The sequence below is a fragment of the Mobula hypostoma genome, chromosome 25, assembly GCF_963921235.1.
Source record: "Mobula hypostoma chromosome 25, sMobHyp1.1, whole genome shotgun sequence".
Taxonomy (NCBI): domain Eukaryota; kingdom Metazoa; phylum Chordata; class Chondrichthyes; order Myliobatiformes; family Myliobatidae; genus Mobula; species Mobula hypostoma.
In genome coordinates, this window is record NC_086121.1 from 22,368,233 (window position 1) to 22,384,248 (window position 16,016).

The 16,016-nt window shown below is 37.6% G+C and overlaps 1 protein-coding gene across 2 annotated transcripts in view; it reads right to left on the reverse strand.

Annotated features, from left to right (window-relative positions):
• Positions 1 to 769: 769 nt before the first annotated feature.
• Positions 770 to 16,016, reverse strand: part of ube2j2 (ubiquitin-conjugating enzyme E2, J2 (UBC6 homolog, yeast)) — a 28,497-nt gene continuing 13,250 nt past the window's right edge. For both annotated transcript variants that reach the window (XM_063032921.1, XM_063032920.1), the window contains 5 exons: positions 15,785 to 15,825; positions 14,819 to 14,921; positions 10,093 to 10,231; positions 8,475 to 8,555; positions 770 to 7,299 (listed from right to left, as the gene is read on the reverse strand). In XM_063032921.1, coding sequence (XP_062888991.1) covers positions 7,024 to 7,299; positions 8,475 to 8,555; positions 10,093 to 10,231; positions 14,819 to 14,921; positions 15,785 to 15,825 — 640 coding nt within the window. In that variant the 3' untranslated portion in view covers positions 770 to 7,023. The remainder of the gene's footprint in view (positions 7,300 to 8,474; positions 8,556 to 10,092; positions 10,232 to 14,818; positions 14,922 to 15,784; positions 15,826 to 16,016) is intronic.

Below are 16,016 nucleotides of genomic sequence, written 5' to 3' on the forward strand. Positions count from 1 at the left end.
AAACATGCTGGGTGGCCAATTCAAGACTGCTTTTAATAGGAATGGTATAATGCTTAATGATAGCAGTACACCTCAAGGCCAGAAGTTGCAGATTCTGTTCCTCAGACATAATCCAAAATGAGAAAACACATTCATGTTGGAAAGTGCTTCACACAAGTATAACATTATTCCATGTCACTCGCTGGAACAATACAAGAAAAAACTTCTCAGCAAATAAGATCGCAACATACTGTTTTTCTACTGCCTTTTGAGACCGGAATGAGCTGGTGATGATGTGGACATGCTGCTCCAATGCTGGACTTGGCACTGAGCTCATGATATGTGTGATACTAATGCTAAATCTTCTATTTCAGGATACTTTAATACCAAGATCATAGTAAACTGCAAGATTCAAGGCATTACTGGTAGCTGTTCTAAAACTAGGGTGCATATTGGAAGAACTCCTTCAATATATCCAATTAAGCAAGCATGCCATTCAAATTGTACAAGAGGGAGGGGTTACTAACTTTAATATAAAGTTTTAAAAAAAATGTTATTTGACCTTTTGAGAATTGACCATTTAAGTCAATTCTTAGTATTTACATGTTTACATGCTAAATTTTTAGTATTTTTCTTTTACTTTTGATAATTTAACACTTTTGAGCTACTTCTGTCTCTGACCAAACTGCTCCAAAGCCTTTGATGGGAACTAGTTCAAAGTACATTTATTATCAAATTATGCATACATTATACAACCTTGAGATTCATCTCCTTACAGGCAGCCTCAAAACAAGGAACCCGTTTAAAAAAAGACCATTGAACACCCAGTGTGCAGAGGGGGAAAAAAAACAAATCATCCAAACAATGAAAGCAACCAAATAGTTTTCTGAACTGAGGCCTACAAAGAGGGTCCATCCACAGACCCCCAGATCAGCACAGAGCCAAGTAATCGTCGTGGAGCAGCGAGCTGAACTGGCCTGTCCCTCACCTCGGGCCCCAACACCTGGACATTTTCAATCAGGCCCAGTGCCCAAGTCGTTGCTTAACCATTGGGCTCAATCGTGTCAATATGCTCCAAGGCTTGGGCCCCACAACAGTTGCCCTGGGACACTACCTTTAGGATCTGCTGTCTCTTTTATAAATGGGATTAGACCGCTGCATTTTATAGGACACCCATACATCAAGGCCTTGTACATCAAATCCCACAGGGTGTTCAACAGTAGCAAGACAGTTTGAAACCAGCTCAGTATACAAGCATTTTGCCACATCATCTCTACGAAGTAGCATGGAAGACTCAAATAAATGAATTACTTAAAATGCTGCCTTTCAGACACAAGTTACAATGAATTCCAAAAGCAGCAACCAATGAAACATGCACTTCATTAAAGAGACAGAAGTCCTTATGTAAAGGTAAATGATGCAAGTTGCATTATTCTGCAATGGCGTCCACAGCGGAGTCTGGTCATGAATACAAGAGATCCTGGGAAACCAGAGCAACACACACACACACACAAATACTGGAAGAACTCAACAGGAAACCACTGTTCTTTTAAAATAATACTTTTTATAAGATTTGTACTTTTTAAATAAACTCAGTATTTTTCACACACTGGCAGAAATCGGTATAGCAGCTAAACTAACAGTTTATCACCTTTCTCATTTTTCATTTGCTAAGTATTAGCACATTACCCACATAATGTAATTGTTTAATTATGTAGCCTATTAATTCATTCCTACCCAAGGAATTTCTCTTATCTGATCTATAAAAGTGATAGATTTTTCAGAAGTGCCATCTTTATTCCTTTGTCTTACACCACTTAGCATTAATTCCCCTCTTAGCTTCTCAGCTCTTTGTTTTGTTTGCTCAGTATTTGTATGTTTGTTTGTACTCTAAAATAAACTGAAATTTTGGAATTACAACTGCTTGCTATTTTGACTCAGAATGGGGAAATGATAAAGAGAAGGTGGGAGAGGAAAAGTATTACTGCAAGTTGAAGTAATCAATGTTCATGCCATCAGTTTGGAGGCTACCTAGACAGAATATGAGGTGTTGCCCCTCAACGTGAGACAGACTTCATTGTGGCAGAAGAGGAAGTTAATGGTGAGGGATGAATGGACAAGGGAATGGGGGGGGGGGGATTGATTCCTACAAAATGCGGAGATTGGGGGGTGGGGGAGGTAAAGATGTGTTTGGTGGCAGGGTCTTAATGAAGATTGCAGAAGTTACGGAGAATGACATATTGGATGTAGAGGCTTAGAGTGGTTGGTGAGGACAAGAGGAACTCTATCCCTATTAAAGTGGGAGATGGGGTGAGTGTTGATGTCCAGGCATTAGAGGAGAGGCAGGTGAGGGCAGCATCAATGGTGGAGGAAGGAAAACCCTATTTTTTGGAGGAGGCCCAGAAAGGAACATTTCATTCAAGGAACAGATGCACTGAAGGCAAAGGAACTGAGAAAAGTTTCCCTACATGAACCTGCTCTCCCACTCTCACAATAATGGCCATGGGCTAATCACACTGCGGATATGATCTGAACTACAGGGAATTAGGTGGTAATACATAAGCACAAGAGGTTCTGCTAATGCTGAAAATTTTGGGCAACCCCACACAATGCTGGAGGAACTCAGCAAGTCGGGCAGTAACTACGGAGGGAAATAAACAGCTGATGTTTCAGGGTGAGGCCTTGTTCAGGAATGGAAAGGAAGGGGGCAGAAGCCAGAATGAAAGAGTGAAGGGTGGGGGGAGGAGGGAAGTAGTAAAAGCTGGCAGGTGATAGGAGAGTGATGAGAAAAAGTGGGTGGTTGGTTGAGGGGTGATGAAGTAAGTGAGGAGGGAATAGATGGAAGTAGTAAAAGGCTGAAGGAGGAGGAATCAAATAGGAGAAGATAGTGAAGAAAGGGAAGAAGAACTAGGTGGTGATAGGTAGGTGATGAGAACAGGTGAGAGGGTAAGCAGAATGGGAAGTGTAAAAAAAAAGGAAGGGAGAAGAAATTTTCAACTCCAGGCAAATTTCTTCTGCTCAAAGTTGTAAGTCTCCCCCCCCCCCCCAAAAGTACATATGCCAACTCCAAGATTCATTTTCTTTCAGGCATTCACAGTAAATACAAACAAAATAGAATCGATGAAAAACTTCACACAGCAAGACAGATGTACAACCAATGTGCAAAATACAACAAAACTGTTCAAGAGCAATACATTAATTAATAAATAAGCAATTAATATCAACATGAGATAGAGTCCTTGCAAGTAAGTGAGTCCATAGGTTGAGGGAACAGTTCAGTGAAGGGGTGAGAGACGTTATCCCCTTTCATTCAAGATGGTTGAAGGGTGATAACCATTTCTGAATCTGGTGGTGTGGGTCCTGAGGCACCTGTACTTCCTTCCTGATGGCAGCAGCAAGAGTATGGCCTGGATGGTGGATAGTGCCTTCCTATGACAGCCTCTTTGTGGATGTGCTCAATGGTGGGGAGGGCTTTACCTGTGAAGGACTGGTCTGTATCCACTATTTTTTTGTGGACTTTTCCATTCAAGGGCATTGGTGTTTCTATACCAGGTGGTGATGCAACCAGTCAGTATACTCTCTACTGCACATCTATAGAAGTTTGTCAAAGTTTTAGAGGACATGCTGAATCTTTGCAAACTTCTAAGAGACATTGCTATGCTTCCTTCGTAATGGCACTTACATGCTGGACGCAGGACAGATCCTCTGAAATGACACCACCAAGGAAGTTTACATTGCTGACCCTCTCTACCTCTGATCCCCTGATGAAGACTGGCTCATGGACCTCTGGCTTTGGTCAATAATTAGCTCCTTGGTCTTGCTGACCTTGAGTGAGAGGCTGTTGTGTCACCCCTCAACCGGATTTTCAATCTCCCTCCTTTATGCTGATTCATCACCAGATTTGGTTCGGCCAATGACAGTGGTGCACCTTTGCTGATGGAGATTGGGGAGGAGATGTTGCCAACCCAAACTGACTGGGGTCTGCAAGTGAGAGAATTGAAGATCCAGTTGCACAAGGAGGCATTAAGACCTAGATCTTGGAGCTTATTAATTTTACGGTTATGATAGTTTTAACTGCAGAGCAGAGTCAATGAAAAGTATCCTGATGTAGGCATTTTCACTGTCTAGATGTTCCAGTTCCAGGGTTGAGTGAAGTGCCAATGAAATGGCATCTGCTATTGACCTGAGTGCATCCAAGTCACTTTGCAGGTGGGAGTTGACGTTTCATCACCAACCACTCAAAGCACTTCATCTCAGTGAGGATGTTAATGATTCTGGTACAGGAACTTCAGGACCCACACTACCATATTTTGGAACAATTATCCTGCAACCATTAGGCTCTTGAGAGGGGATAACTTCACTCACCCCATTTCTGAACTGTTCCCATAACATATGGGCTCACTTTTAAGGACTCTTCATCTCATGCTCACTATTTATCATTTATTTTAAATTTTTTATTTCAAGATTCAAAGTACATTTATTATCAAAGAATGGACAAATTAAACACCTTGAGATTTGCTTACTTACAGGCAGCCACAAAGGAAAAAAACCTGAAGAACCCTATTTAAAAAAAAGACCATAAGCATTGCATAGAGAGAAGAGGGAAAAACACACACACACACACACACATCATGCAAACAATACAGGCAAACAACAGCATTCTGAACCAGATTGTGTCCTTAGATCCACTCCCTGGAACAGCTAGAGCAGGCCCAAGCCTCAATATCAGTTTATCCTATTAGTGGGGCAAAAATGCCACGAAACTTGGAGACGACAGCCACCAGTTGGCAGCTTGCTGTCTTTGCACATTGGTTGTTTGTCTTTCATTGATTCTATTGAGTTTCTTGGATTTTACTGTGTATGCCCACAAAAAAATGAATCTCAGGGTTGTACATGGTGACATACATGTTCCTTGATAATAATCTTACTTTGAAAATTCTATTTTTTTTGCTGCAGTACCTTCTACTCATTAAGAACTTCAGTATTGTCACTATTAAACATTTGACATACACATTTCTCTTCTAAATCTGCTGCTATACCTTCCTTTGTCCATGGTCAATATTCCTCTCAAGTTTTAAACTCTCAATTTGCTATGCCATTTCTTTGGCTACTTTAACAAACCAGATCAATTTCCTCAGCCCAAATTCAGTACCTAGTATATGGTAAATGCAAGCTCAGAACACAAGATCTTGGGAGACATGATGAATTTCATTCTAACAATCTGAGGTGTCCAACAATCTTTGCTCATTGCTTCATGTCATCAGATAACAGTAACAAAGATAGATTGGTGAAAAATCTGGCATAAAAATGGAACAGTTGCATTTACAGTTGTGATAAAGAATTTATTGATTTTACAAACTGAAACACAGATCAGAACATAAACCTACCATATACTAAAGTCAACTTTTTATTTTGAAGTTCTAAATAGATCTTTCCTGGCAAGGCTCATTAATGATTTCTAGATATTTATGTAGGGGGCTTTTAGCTTTAAAAGGAAAATATCCATAAATTCATATTAATAGTTGTATGAATTAGGTAAAGGCCTTGCAAAGTATGCTTGTCAGTTTAATTAACTTGCACCATCTTTCTATTGTTCTGTTTCAATAATTCCAAAATATAGTCACCAACACTTTCTCAATTCCAGAGCAACTTTCGAAAAACACCTTCCAAAGACTTGACAGATTATTTTGCACATTATAAGGTAGAACCATAGAAACTTTATATGACAAACATTTCCCTACTCGATACTTTCAGAATAAAATCATGGACTTTACACTTACAATAACACCAATCTTGTCAGGAAATTGACTATGATTTCTGGAAGATTTTTAGGCTCTCTTCAGCTATCTATGTATTAAAGACAATGGATACCACTAATATAGTCTAATTTTAATTAGTAGTCATTTATAATGTGGTTGCTGCAATTATGCATAACCTGCTCAATAGAGCGGAGGGCAGGTATATATCAATATCCAGGGAATTACATGAATTTGACAAAATTGCACTGTTCTTCAAACAAGTGAAAAATCTAATCTAATTTCTATTGCTTGCTAGAGATGATATTTAAAATTCCAAATATCCTATTTTAACACTTAATGCCACTGATGAAAATGGAACAAGACATTGCAAAGGCTCGTCTCATTAAACTAGTAGATTGCAATTATATCGCTAAATATTAAGCCAAGTAAAAATTTTGTGCAGGTTGTTTTGTTGTTTTGAAAAACTGTATTGCTAAATTCCAAAGGTGTCGTAATGAGGAAAAAACATAACCATCTTCCAGAAATAACCGATTAAATAATTATTTCTATTACAGTGTCATTCTCAGCAACACAAATAGTGCATTGAGCATTTGAGGAAATCAATTACAAAAATGATGGTTTCCCTGACAGTTTTGGCAAGGATTATCCATTAAACTTAATGAGGAAAAGCTTCTAATTTGCTTGTAGGAATGTGCATAAGGTCTCGATCTCTCAGGCGGCCACTTATTTTACACTGGACGACCACAATTGCCTTTCATCATTTTATTAAAATAAAAAGTAACTATTTTAAAATTACTTAAGTTCATACCCAGTTTTACTTTGCTCGGCATTCACTTTTTGTATTGTGTTATCCCAGAAATACTTCCTGTATAGTCTAAATACAACAGTAATATAAATACATTAAAAAGTCATTTACACTGGGGTAGATATCTTTAATCATTGAAGTAAACAATTAAAATCTGAAAATGTCGCTGCAAAACATGCCCCTTTTCAAAATAATGCTAGTTTGACAATCATAATTAGAGGCATACTATTGGTCACCCACTGTAAAGTACACATGACCAGCGCAGTAAATCCGAACCTTCTGCATATTCTTGAATTATTTGTTAGCTTCATTGATCCATTCACTTGAAAGAAAACCATAGGCTCTGGTTGGTCATATTTTGTACATATACAAATGTAATTTTAATTACATCACTCCAGCGCAGTCTAACGTCTTTCCTCTTCTGCAAAGTTTCCCCAAAAGGGGACAGATTTGCTTGCAAGTTTGGTCACGTCGCCAGCTTTATTCTTGTGCTATGCTTCGTAACACGTATTTCACTGTGTAGGCAAATGCTGCAAAACCAACAATGACGAACAAGTTTGCTAAGGCTCCCCCTAGGAGTCCATGGTTTCGGTTGGCCTGTTGAAGGCCTTGATGGTTGGCAGCTGGTAGTACTGCGTGCCCATTAAGAAGTGGCATACCATTCTGGTGCATTTCTCCATCAGGGATAACATCAGGTAAAGGCAGAGCCTGCGCCCTGTTACTTAGTTCTTGTGCCCGTTGCTTTTCTTTTATTTCCTGGAGGCAGAAAAATATACATTATGCAATGATTTGGAAGCTCCTGGGTTCTTTTCATTGTACTTTGTCTCTTGAACCATAATCTCATCCTAGAAAAATGTTGAGCAAGATTCTCTACAACATTCTCTACAGCATTGGCCCAAAACTAACTTTTAAGTGTGACAAACTATGGTGTACCTTGGGGCAAGGAAAAACAAACAAAAACTGTTGATTGCAAATTATGCTCAAACACCACCCTACTTCTAAACCAGTTCCTTCAAAAAATATTTGAAACTTTCAATATTTAGTCCCTTCATAACCTTTCATACTTGGAATCAGCTTCAAGCATTTCATAACACATTGCTAGGCTTGATTTCAAAAATATTATCAGCATTCACTTTTTCCCAGATGGCAATTACAAATCGCCAGACTCTTGTGTCCAGGATTATATAATGACAAACACCTCCCTTTGAATCTTCCCCTTCCCAAAGGACGAACGAGTGGAGAGTTGGCTATTGGTTACCCGCCAAATGTTCAAAACTCTGCATTTGCCAGATCATCCCAAATGTGGAGTTACTAATATTTCCTAACACCACACTCTGTCCTACTATTAAAGTCATCTATTATTTTTTCATAACTTTCCTACACACCAGTTCCAATTCAACATTCTAATTTTTACTTCTATTAAGCCTGGATCATTCTCATAAACTTTCTTTGGACCCTAACTCCAGCACATGCATTCTTAGATATGGGACCCAAAATGGCTCTCACACTCCAAAAGCATTACATCCTTGCTTTTACACTTGAGTCCTCTCAAAATGAATGCAAACATTGCATCTGCTTTCCTTAAAATACCGACGCAATCCACATGTTAACATTTAGGGAACCTTATTATTAGCTAGCTTACCTTCAAATACGTCTTCATTTCTCACATTGTTACTTTTTTTAGTTGCCCTAACTTCCCTGACTACAAGTTCTTTACAGATTGACATAAAATGTGTGTGCAATGAATTGAAGTATTTAAATATGTCAAAATCAAGCCATTAAGAATATTACCATTCTTAAATATGATTTCTGCAACAACATTTGGTCTACATCATGATTGGCTAGTTCATTTTTAAACATTTAATACATGCAAAATCCCAAGATTAATGATGCATTTAGTACTTTAATTCTAAAGTTCTATGAATTCTCACCTCCACTAAGTCTGGGAAGAGCTCACAAAACACTTTATCCTTTAGATTAAAGGCACTGCTTTGGGCAGCAAGTTGTCTTTTCTGCCAAAAAGAAATCAAAATTAGTGCAAGGATGAGTTATGATTGCTGCTAGGAATTCTCAAAAATTCCCCCTCCCCCAAATTAAAACACATCAGTATTAAGAGTTTTGTCAACCTTTGTAAAGAAGGACAAAACACTGGAAGCATCTCACCACCTGCCAGGCATTCACTACTGTCACCATCTATAAAAAGTAATGAATTTAAAACCTTAAATGACACTACACATTAGGCAGCAGGACCTTCTGAATACAACATTGTCTCCCACAAAGCTCAAATTCAATCCACAAGAGGTTTTCTCTGCCTCAGCTGTGCACATTTTATCAAACAATTCCATCTAAATATCCCTCTATTCATACTTCACCCTTGCATTCAAATGTGTACATTTTGACACTAATCTGCATCCCACCACTGATTTGGATTTCAGTTTCCAATTTTTCTTCCCAGAGAATTTGACAAAAAAAAAACTTTTCAGCACACATTGCCACTACACTCTCCCTTGTAGGGCCACACTCTGGTCTTCATATTTGATTTCCCTTCACAAAGTAAAATATTGGGACATACTATCTTTATTCCATGCCTTCTTTTCTGCAACCTATGAACAGCCTTCTCTCCGTCCTGTTGCTCATCAATTTTAAAAGTACTTGACCCAAAAGAAAATTCTAACTGGTTTGATCCATGTATGTGGATCTAGCATCATATAATATTCAGAGTTCATAATATCTAAATAAGTGGGTTTGGAAAGCACTAAGTTTTACTTCTAAAATTGCAGTAGAATGGAGTTTGGCTAGCAATACCTCATGACATATAGCATACCTCAAGCTTCACAGCCCGGTTTATTGTACTTATTGAATACATTGTAGAGAGATCCTGCTAACTGAAATTTTTGTTTCATAGATTTTAAACATTACATTGATTGCAGCAAAATAAATCATAACTTAAACATTTACAAAATACAATCAAAACCAAAAATCCTTCACTTAGCACTTAAAGATTAGCACAAGGTAATGGCTACTATCATAACTAGGCAATTTAGGTACAAATTAGCTTGCTTCCCCTCTGCCCCCACCCCATGAACAGGCTGATTTAAGTTGTAAAAGTTGTAAAAGTTTTAAGACAACAGTGAAAAGTAACGAGGTTAATTTGGTACTAATCTGATTTTTTAAGAACCATCACATATTAATAAACCCTTACTAAAATGGATGTTAGAGAAACTTGCAAAAGAAAACTCATTTACTCGTCTATACCGCTCAAAAGCTTTACTTTGCGTAACTATGGCAGTTGAATCCTTGAATTCAGAACACTAAATGGTTTATTACAGTTCTACATGTGCCCATCACTTTTAGTCAGTGAGATGCTGGTCACGAGAAGAACAAAAAAATCAAATTAAATTGCACTTTCTATCTGGGGAGAAATTTCATCTATTTTAACAAAGAAAACAAGACAAGATTCTATTTGGAATGTCATGTAGAAAAGGAAGGTCCACTACACAATTCAAAATGTATGAACCCAGCAAAGTCTTGAGAATAGTAAGAACTCACTGTATATTCTGAAGTTTCAATACTGCCCAATGTAGGGCCTTTCTCTACCATGAAGCTAAGGAGACCCGTCAGGATTGTGGAAACAGACCAGGCTGGGTTCCAAGTATCTGGATGGAAATCAGTGATTGAAAGACATAACCTGAAAAGAAAAATTGTTTGCTAAAGTTTACTCTTTTTCAATTTGTACTATGTAGCTTCCTTTGGCATTCTTAATCTGTAGAATTTAAACATTTTTTAAATAAAAGAAAATAAGTACATAACCAGCTTCTTGAGGTAATAAAGCAGTGTAAAAAGAGCAACACATCAGTAACTTCCCATGATCAGTTAGAGCAAAATTCTGGAAAATTAGCTACAAAAGCTCTCTTAATAAAACAGTGCTCTGGTTTTGGAATGAAGGCAAGATGATGGAAAATAAATAATCTGAGAGTTTATTGAACACAAGATTTATTCCATAGAGATTTCAGAAAACTATAATTTCTGTGAGATCTTATTTCAAAGGATTTACAAGAACTAAGACGTGTGCCTGAGTATACATAAAAGTAATGGGAAACAGTGATGTCTCAACACACTGAAATCCAAATAGCGGACAAAGAGGGGAAGTTAAAAGCATTACTAGAAATCCAAGTGTAAAACAATGCATCCACAGAGTATCCCTAATGACCATTATTTGGAAGACTGCATGATACCTAAGATTTTAATTTTGTAATGAGTATTAACTGTGAATTTATAGATGGAAACTTGCAACTATCATTTCTTCCATATATAAAATAAGTGCAAAACCAAAAACACTTTAAAACATCTAGATATTAATTTGTTCATATTAGAAATCAAATGAAATCATACTGTTGCAATTAAAAACAATGATTTCTGCTATAAATTTGGCCAAAATTCCAAACTTTTAGAAATCCAAGTTGAAAATGACAAATGGATCCACAAAACTCTTCGCAAAATTCTTTTCAATTTCAGCTTAATGTTTTACCAAGTTTATTCTTAAGCTGAAACATTCATCTGCAAAAATAACCATAACCTCATAAAATATTAATATACAGTCTACGAGTCTCAGCTCAGTTTTGCAAAAAACCTAAAATTCTGAAGCTCCTTGCCTTATTTACTTTTCTCTCCTCACCTTTAGGTATTCCTCCAATCACTAACCAAAGATGAAATAAGACCATAAGATATAGGAGCAGAATTAGGCCATTTGGCCCATTGAGTCGACTCTGCCATTTCATCATGTCTGATCCAATTTTCCTTTCAGCCCAATCTCTTGCCTTCATATCCCTTCATACCCTGACCAATCAAGAATTTATCAACCTCTGTCTTAAATATACACAAAGACTTGCCCTTGCCCTCCACAGCTGCCTGAGACAAAGCAATTCAGATTCACTACCCTCTGGCTAAAGAAATTCCCCCTCATCTCCATTCTAAATGGATTCTCCTCTATTCTGAGGCTGTGTCCTCTGGTTTTAGACTCTCTCACCACAGGAAGCATCCTCCCCACATCCACTCTATTAGGCTTTTCACTATACAAGAGATTTCAATTAGGTTACTCCTCATTCTCTGAATACCAGTGAATACAGGCCCAGAGCCATCAAACACTCCTCATATGACAAGCCATTCAATCCTGGAATCATTTTTTGTGAATCTCCTTTCAACCCTCTCCAGTTTCAGCACATCCTTTCCAAGCTGCTCACAATACTTCAAGTGAGGCCTCACCAGTGCTTTATAAAGTTTCATCATTACTTCCTTGGTTTTGTAGTCTAGTCCTCTTGAAATAAATGCTAACATGGTATTTCCCTTCCTCACCACAGACTCAACCTGCAAATTAACCTTTAGTGAATCCTGTACAAGGACTCCCAAGTCACTTTGCACCTCAGTTTTTTGTAATTTCTCTCCATTTATAAAATAGTCAACCCTTTCATTTCTACCAAAGTGCATGACCATACACTTCCTGACACTGCATTCTATCTGCCACTTCTTTACCCATTTTCCTAATCTGTCCAAGTCCTTCTTTAGCCTACTTCCTCAAAACCACCTGCCCCTCCACCTATCTTCGTATCATCTGCAAAATTTGCAACGAAGTCCTCAATTCCATCATCCAAATCATCGACATATAACAAAAAGAACTGGTCCCAACACACACTGCTGTGGAATACCACTGGTCACTGGCAGCCCGTCAGAAAAGGCTCCCTTTATTCCCACAGTTTCCTCCTGCCAACCAGTCACTGCTTTATCCAAGCTAGAACCTTTCCTGTAATACCATGGGCTCGTAGATTGTTAGCAGCCTTATGTGTGGCTCCTGTCAAAGGCCTTCTGAAAATCCAAATACACAATATTAACTGATTCTCCTTTCTCTATCCTGATTGTCATTTCTTCAAAGAATTCTAACAGATTTGTCAGGCAAGATTTTCCCTTGGGGAAACCATGCTGACTATGGCATATTTTATCAGGTGCCTCTAAGTACCCTAAGACCCCGTCCTTAGGAATCAACTCCAACATCTTCCCAACCACTGAGGTCAGACTAACTGGCTTATGGTTTCCTTCCTTCTGTCTCTCTCCCTTCTTGAAGAGTGGAGTGACATTTGCAATTTTCCAGTCTTCCAGAATCTAGTGATTCTTGAAAGATCGTTACTAATGTCTCCATGATCTCTCCAGCAACTTCCTTCAGAACTCTGGGGTGTATAGCACCTGGTCCAGGTGACATATCTACCTTCAGATCTTTCAGTTTTCCAAGAACTTTCTCTCGTTATGGTAACTTCACACACTTCATACCCCGACACCTGGAACTTCCACTATACTACTACTCTCTTCCACAGTGAAGACTGATGCAAAGTACTTATTCAGTTTGTCCACTATTTCATTGTCTCCCATTACTACCTCTCCAACATTGTTTTCCAGTAGTCCGCTATCTTTTACACTCTGTTTCTGAAGAAACTTTTGCTACCCTCTTTAATACTATTGGCTACTACACTTCATATTTCATCTTTACCTTCTTAATGACTTTTAAGTTGCCTCTTCTCAAATTTCAGGGTGAAATCGATCATATTATGGGATTGTTTTACCTTGGTCCCTAATTAATTCTGGCTCATTGCAGAACACCCAATCCAGAATAACTGATCCTCTAGTGGCCTCAACACGAGCTGCTGCAAAGAGCCAACTTGTAGATACTGTAGAAATTCTCCCTCCTGTAATCCAACACCAACCTGATTTTCCCAAACTACTTGCATATTGAAGTACCCCAATAACTATTGTAACACTGTCCTTTTGGCATGCATTTTCTTTCTTCCGTTGCAATTTGCAAGTCACATCCTTACTACTGTCTGGGGGAATATTGAACAAGCCCAGGGCTCACATTTAAAAGCCTAGGAATGCCTTCATCTCCTGTATCCTTTCTTCTCATCAGAAAAAAATAAACTTACCTACATTCTGCATCTCTCAAAAGTCTGACTAATATTTAGAACAGCAAGTTATGAATAAATTGAAAATCAAATAAAAGATAAAAATTCTGATTAACAATCAAGGAATCTTAGTAATATACATTGGGATTCTGGTAGCTGGGAAGCTGATCACTTCAAATCAGTCATTAACTGTAACCAGCCAGTAGTAAAACTTCAATGGACAAGTTATTCAGGCACATTTATAAACAGTAGATAAGGATATTAAAATTGTTTATAGGTTGCAAGTAGGAGGCAGCTAATTATTTTAGCTGGGGGCCTTTTAGGGTTTATCATTTCATATTGAAAGCGTGTTTTGTTTCAAGTGGTAAAATACCTTTCAGTGAAAATCTGTCAGGCAGACTATTGATCTACCGGAGATTTTACACCCCATGTATGAAAATACCTGATTTTCCAATTATTCATTCAGATCCAAGTGAAGCTCAAGTGAAAAATGCTTTGAAAATTAATACCTGCATTGCCAAACTTGTGCTAGTCAAACACCAAATGTTTAGATAAGAACATTTCCTTGATAGGTTTCCTAAATTATGAACATTAATAATGCTTTAAATATTTATGATCCAACAGATGTGATGCATGAACAATTTTAATGTAAACTGGTAAAATGTTTGCTTCCCTGTGTTTTACTTATATACAGTATGAAAAATATAACTGGATAGATAGATCAGGAGAGCACAGAGCAGCTTTCTGCATTTCCAGTTAGTCCGCCAGGCAGAACACGAGTTTATCAGCACACATATGCTGCAAAATTCTTTTCACGCAGGAAAAATTTTAGCTTACTTAAAGTCAGAGCTTACCAACAAAGTAGTTTATGCATTGAATGTTGGGAAAGAACCCTTGGAGAAAACCCAAATTAACACAAACAGCCTCAATGGCTGATGATGCACAAAAGAGATGTTTGGCAAGACTCTTTCAGGCCTTAATAAAAATTATACAGTCTTCTGGACGTGCAATAGAAATAAAAACACATGTACTTCCAGCAATACTGGAAAATGATTAAGGCCCAGTATTGGGCCTATTTGGAAAACACCAAGTGAAATCTTGCTTTTAGTACTTCCTTGACATTGGCAAAGAATCTCATTGTGCCAGAAACTATAAATACTTTCATTTTAAAAAGAAAATTACAGGTTTAATGTATATTGCAAAATACAGAGGAAAGAACAGAAACCATTGAACTGTTTTATTTTTATGTTTTACGTTAAAAAGAACTTGAGTTTCTTTCAAAGTTTCATGCAACTAATGAAAACCTGAAGACTTTATACATTATTCCTTACCGGGTATTACACTTGAATCTTCCATTAGGTGTAATCATATAAATACTAGGTGGTTTGAATGGAAATTCTCTTGGGAAAACTAGCTTCCCATGATAAAGACCACCTAGAATTGAAAGAAACAAAAGCATCATGAGAATACTGAATCCATACATTCTAAAAGTAAAATTTATGCAACAAAAACTTGAAGGCACCATCTTTGATGAGGAAAGGGCAGAACAGAAAATAGCAATTCAGAAGAAAATTGCACAAAGCTGTAGCTGGTTGAGTGAGAACTGCAATTTTTTTCTCAGATTTCGAAATTATTTATTACTTCCTGTAGAACTGGTTTGGAAATGTGATGGCTACAATAAAACAGACATTTCTGAAGTATTTTTCAAAATGACCCATTCATTACAAGCGAATGCCATGTTTTTTTCTCATGTAGAAATATACTTGAGAACTTTCTCAAGAACTCATTTCCACTAAGACAGTACCTGACATTTTAACCATTCAATATCAGACACTCATCAAGATTAATGCCCTCAATATACAGTATATTAGCAGTGGAGTAATTAGCACTTGCTAGATTTTTACATTTATATACACGTTTGGTTACTTTGCTCTCCATCTGCAACCAAGCACCCATATTCACTTGAAACAGTTCAACAAATCACTATTAAAAGAAAACAGTATCAACATGAAATTAATTCCCCCCCCCGCCCCCAATTCAGAGCTTAAATCACAATCAGACCCAATTAATATTTGTTAACATCCTGGTGATATAACCCCAGCACCTAATTATTTACACCAGATCAGTTAAGATGGAACTCTTGAGTTAAAATTAAACTGGAGAAGCTGTGGTTTTCCTCCATGTGGTAAAGTGAAAGGAATGTCCATGTGAAAGGAGATTAGATACAGTAGATGTATATGTTATCTTAATATGCCAGCCAGTAACCACTGATCAGTATGTACAGTATCAATACATACCCTCATACGGTGTTTTCTCAGGGCCTCGTACCACATAATGCCTACCAAGAGAAGATGACTATTAAACCATGGCTTCTCATTCTGAATAAACCCCTTCAATTTAGCACAGCCATTGCAAAGTCCAACTCAATACAACAAGCTACAATCAACTGTTTCAGAAACTCCATTATTGGGAACGTTTTAAAAATTTAACCAACATTTTTATATACAAAAATTCCAGAAAACCCAGAGT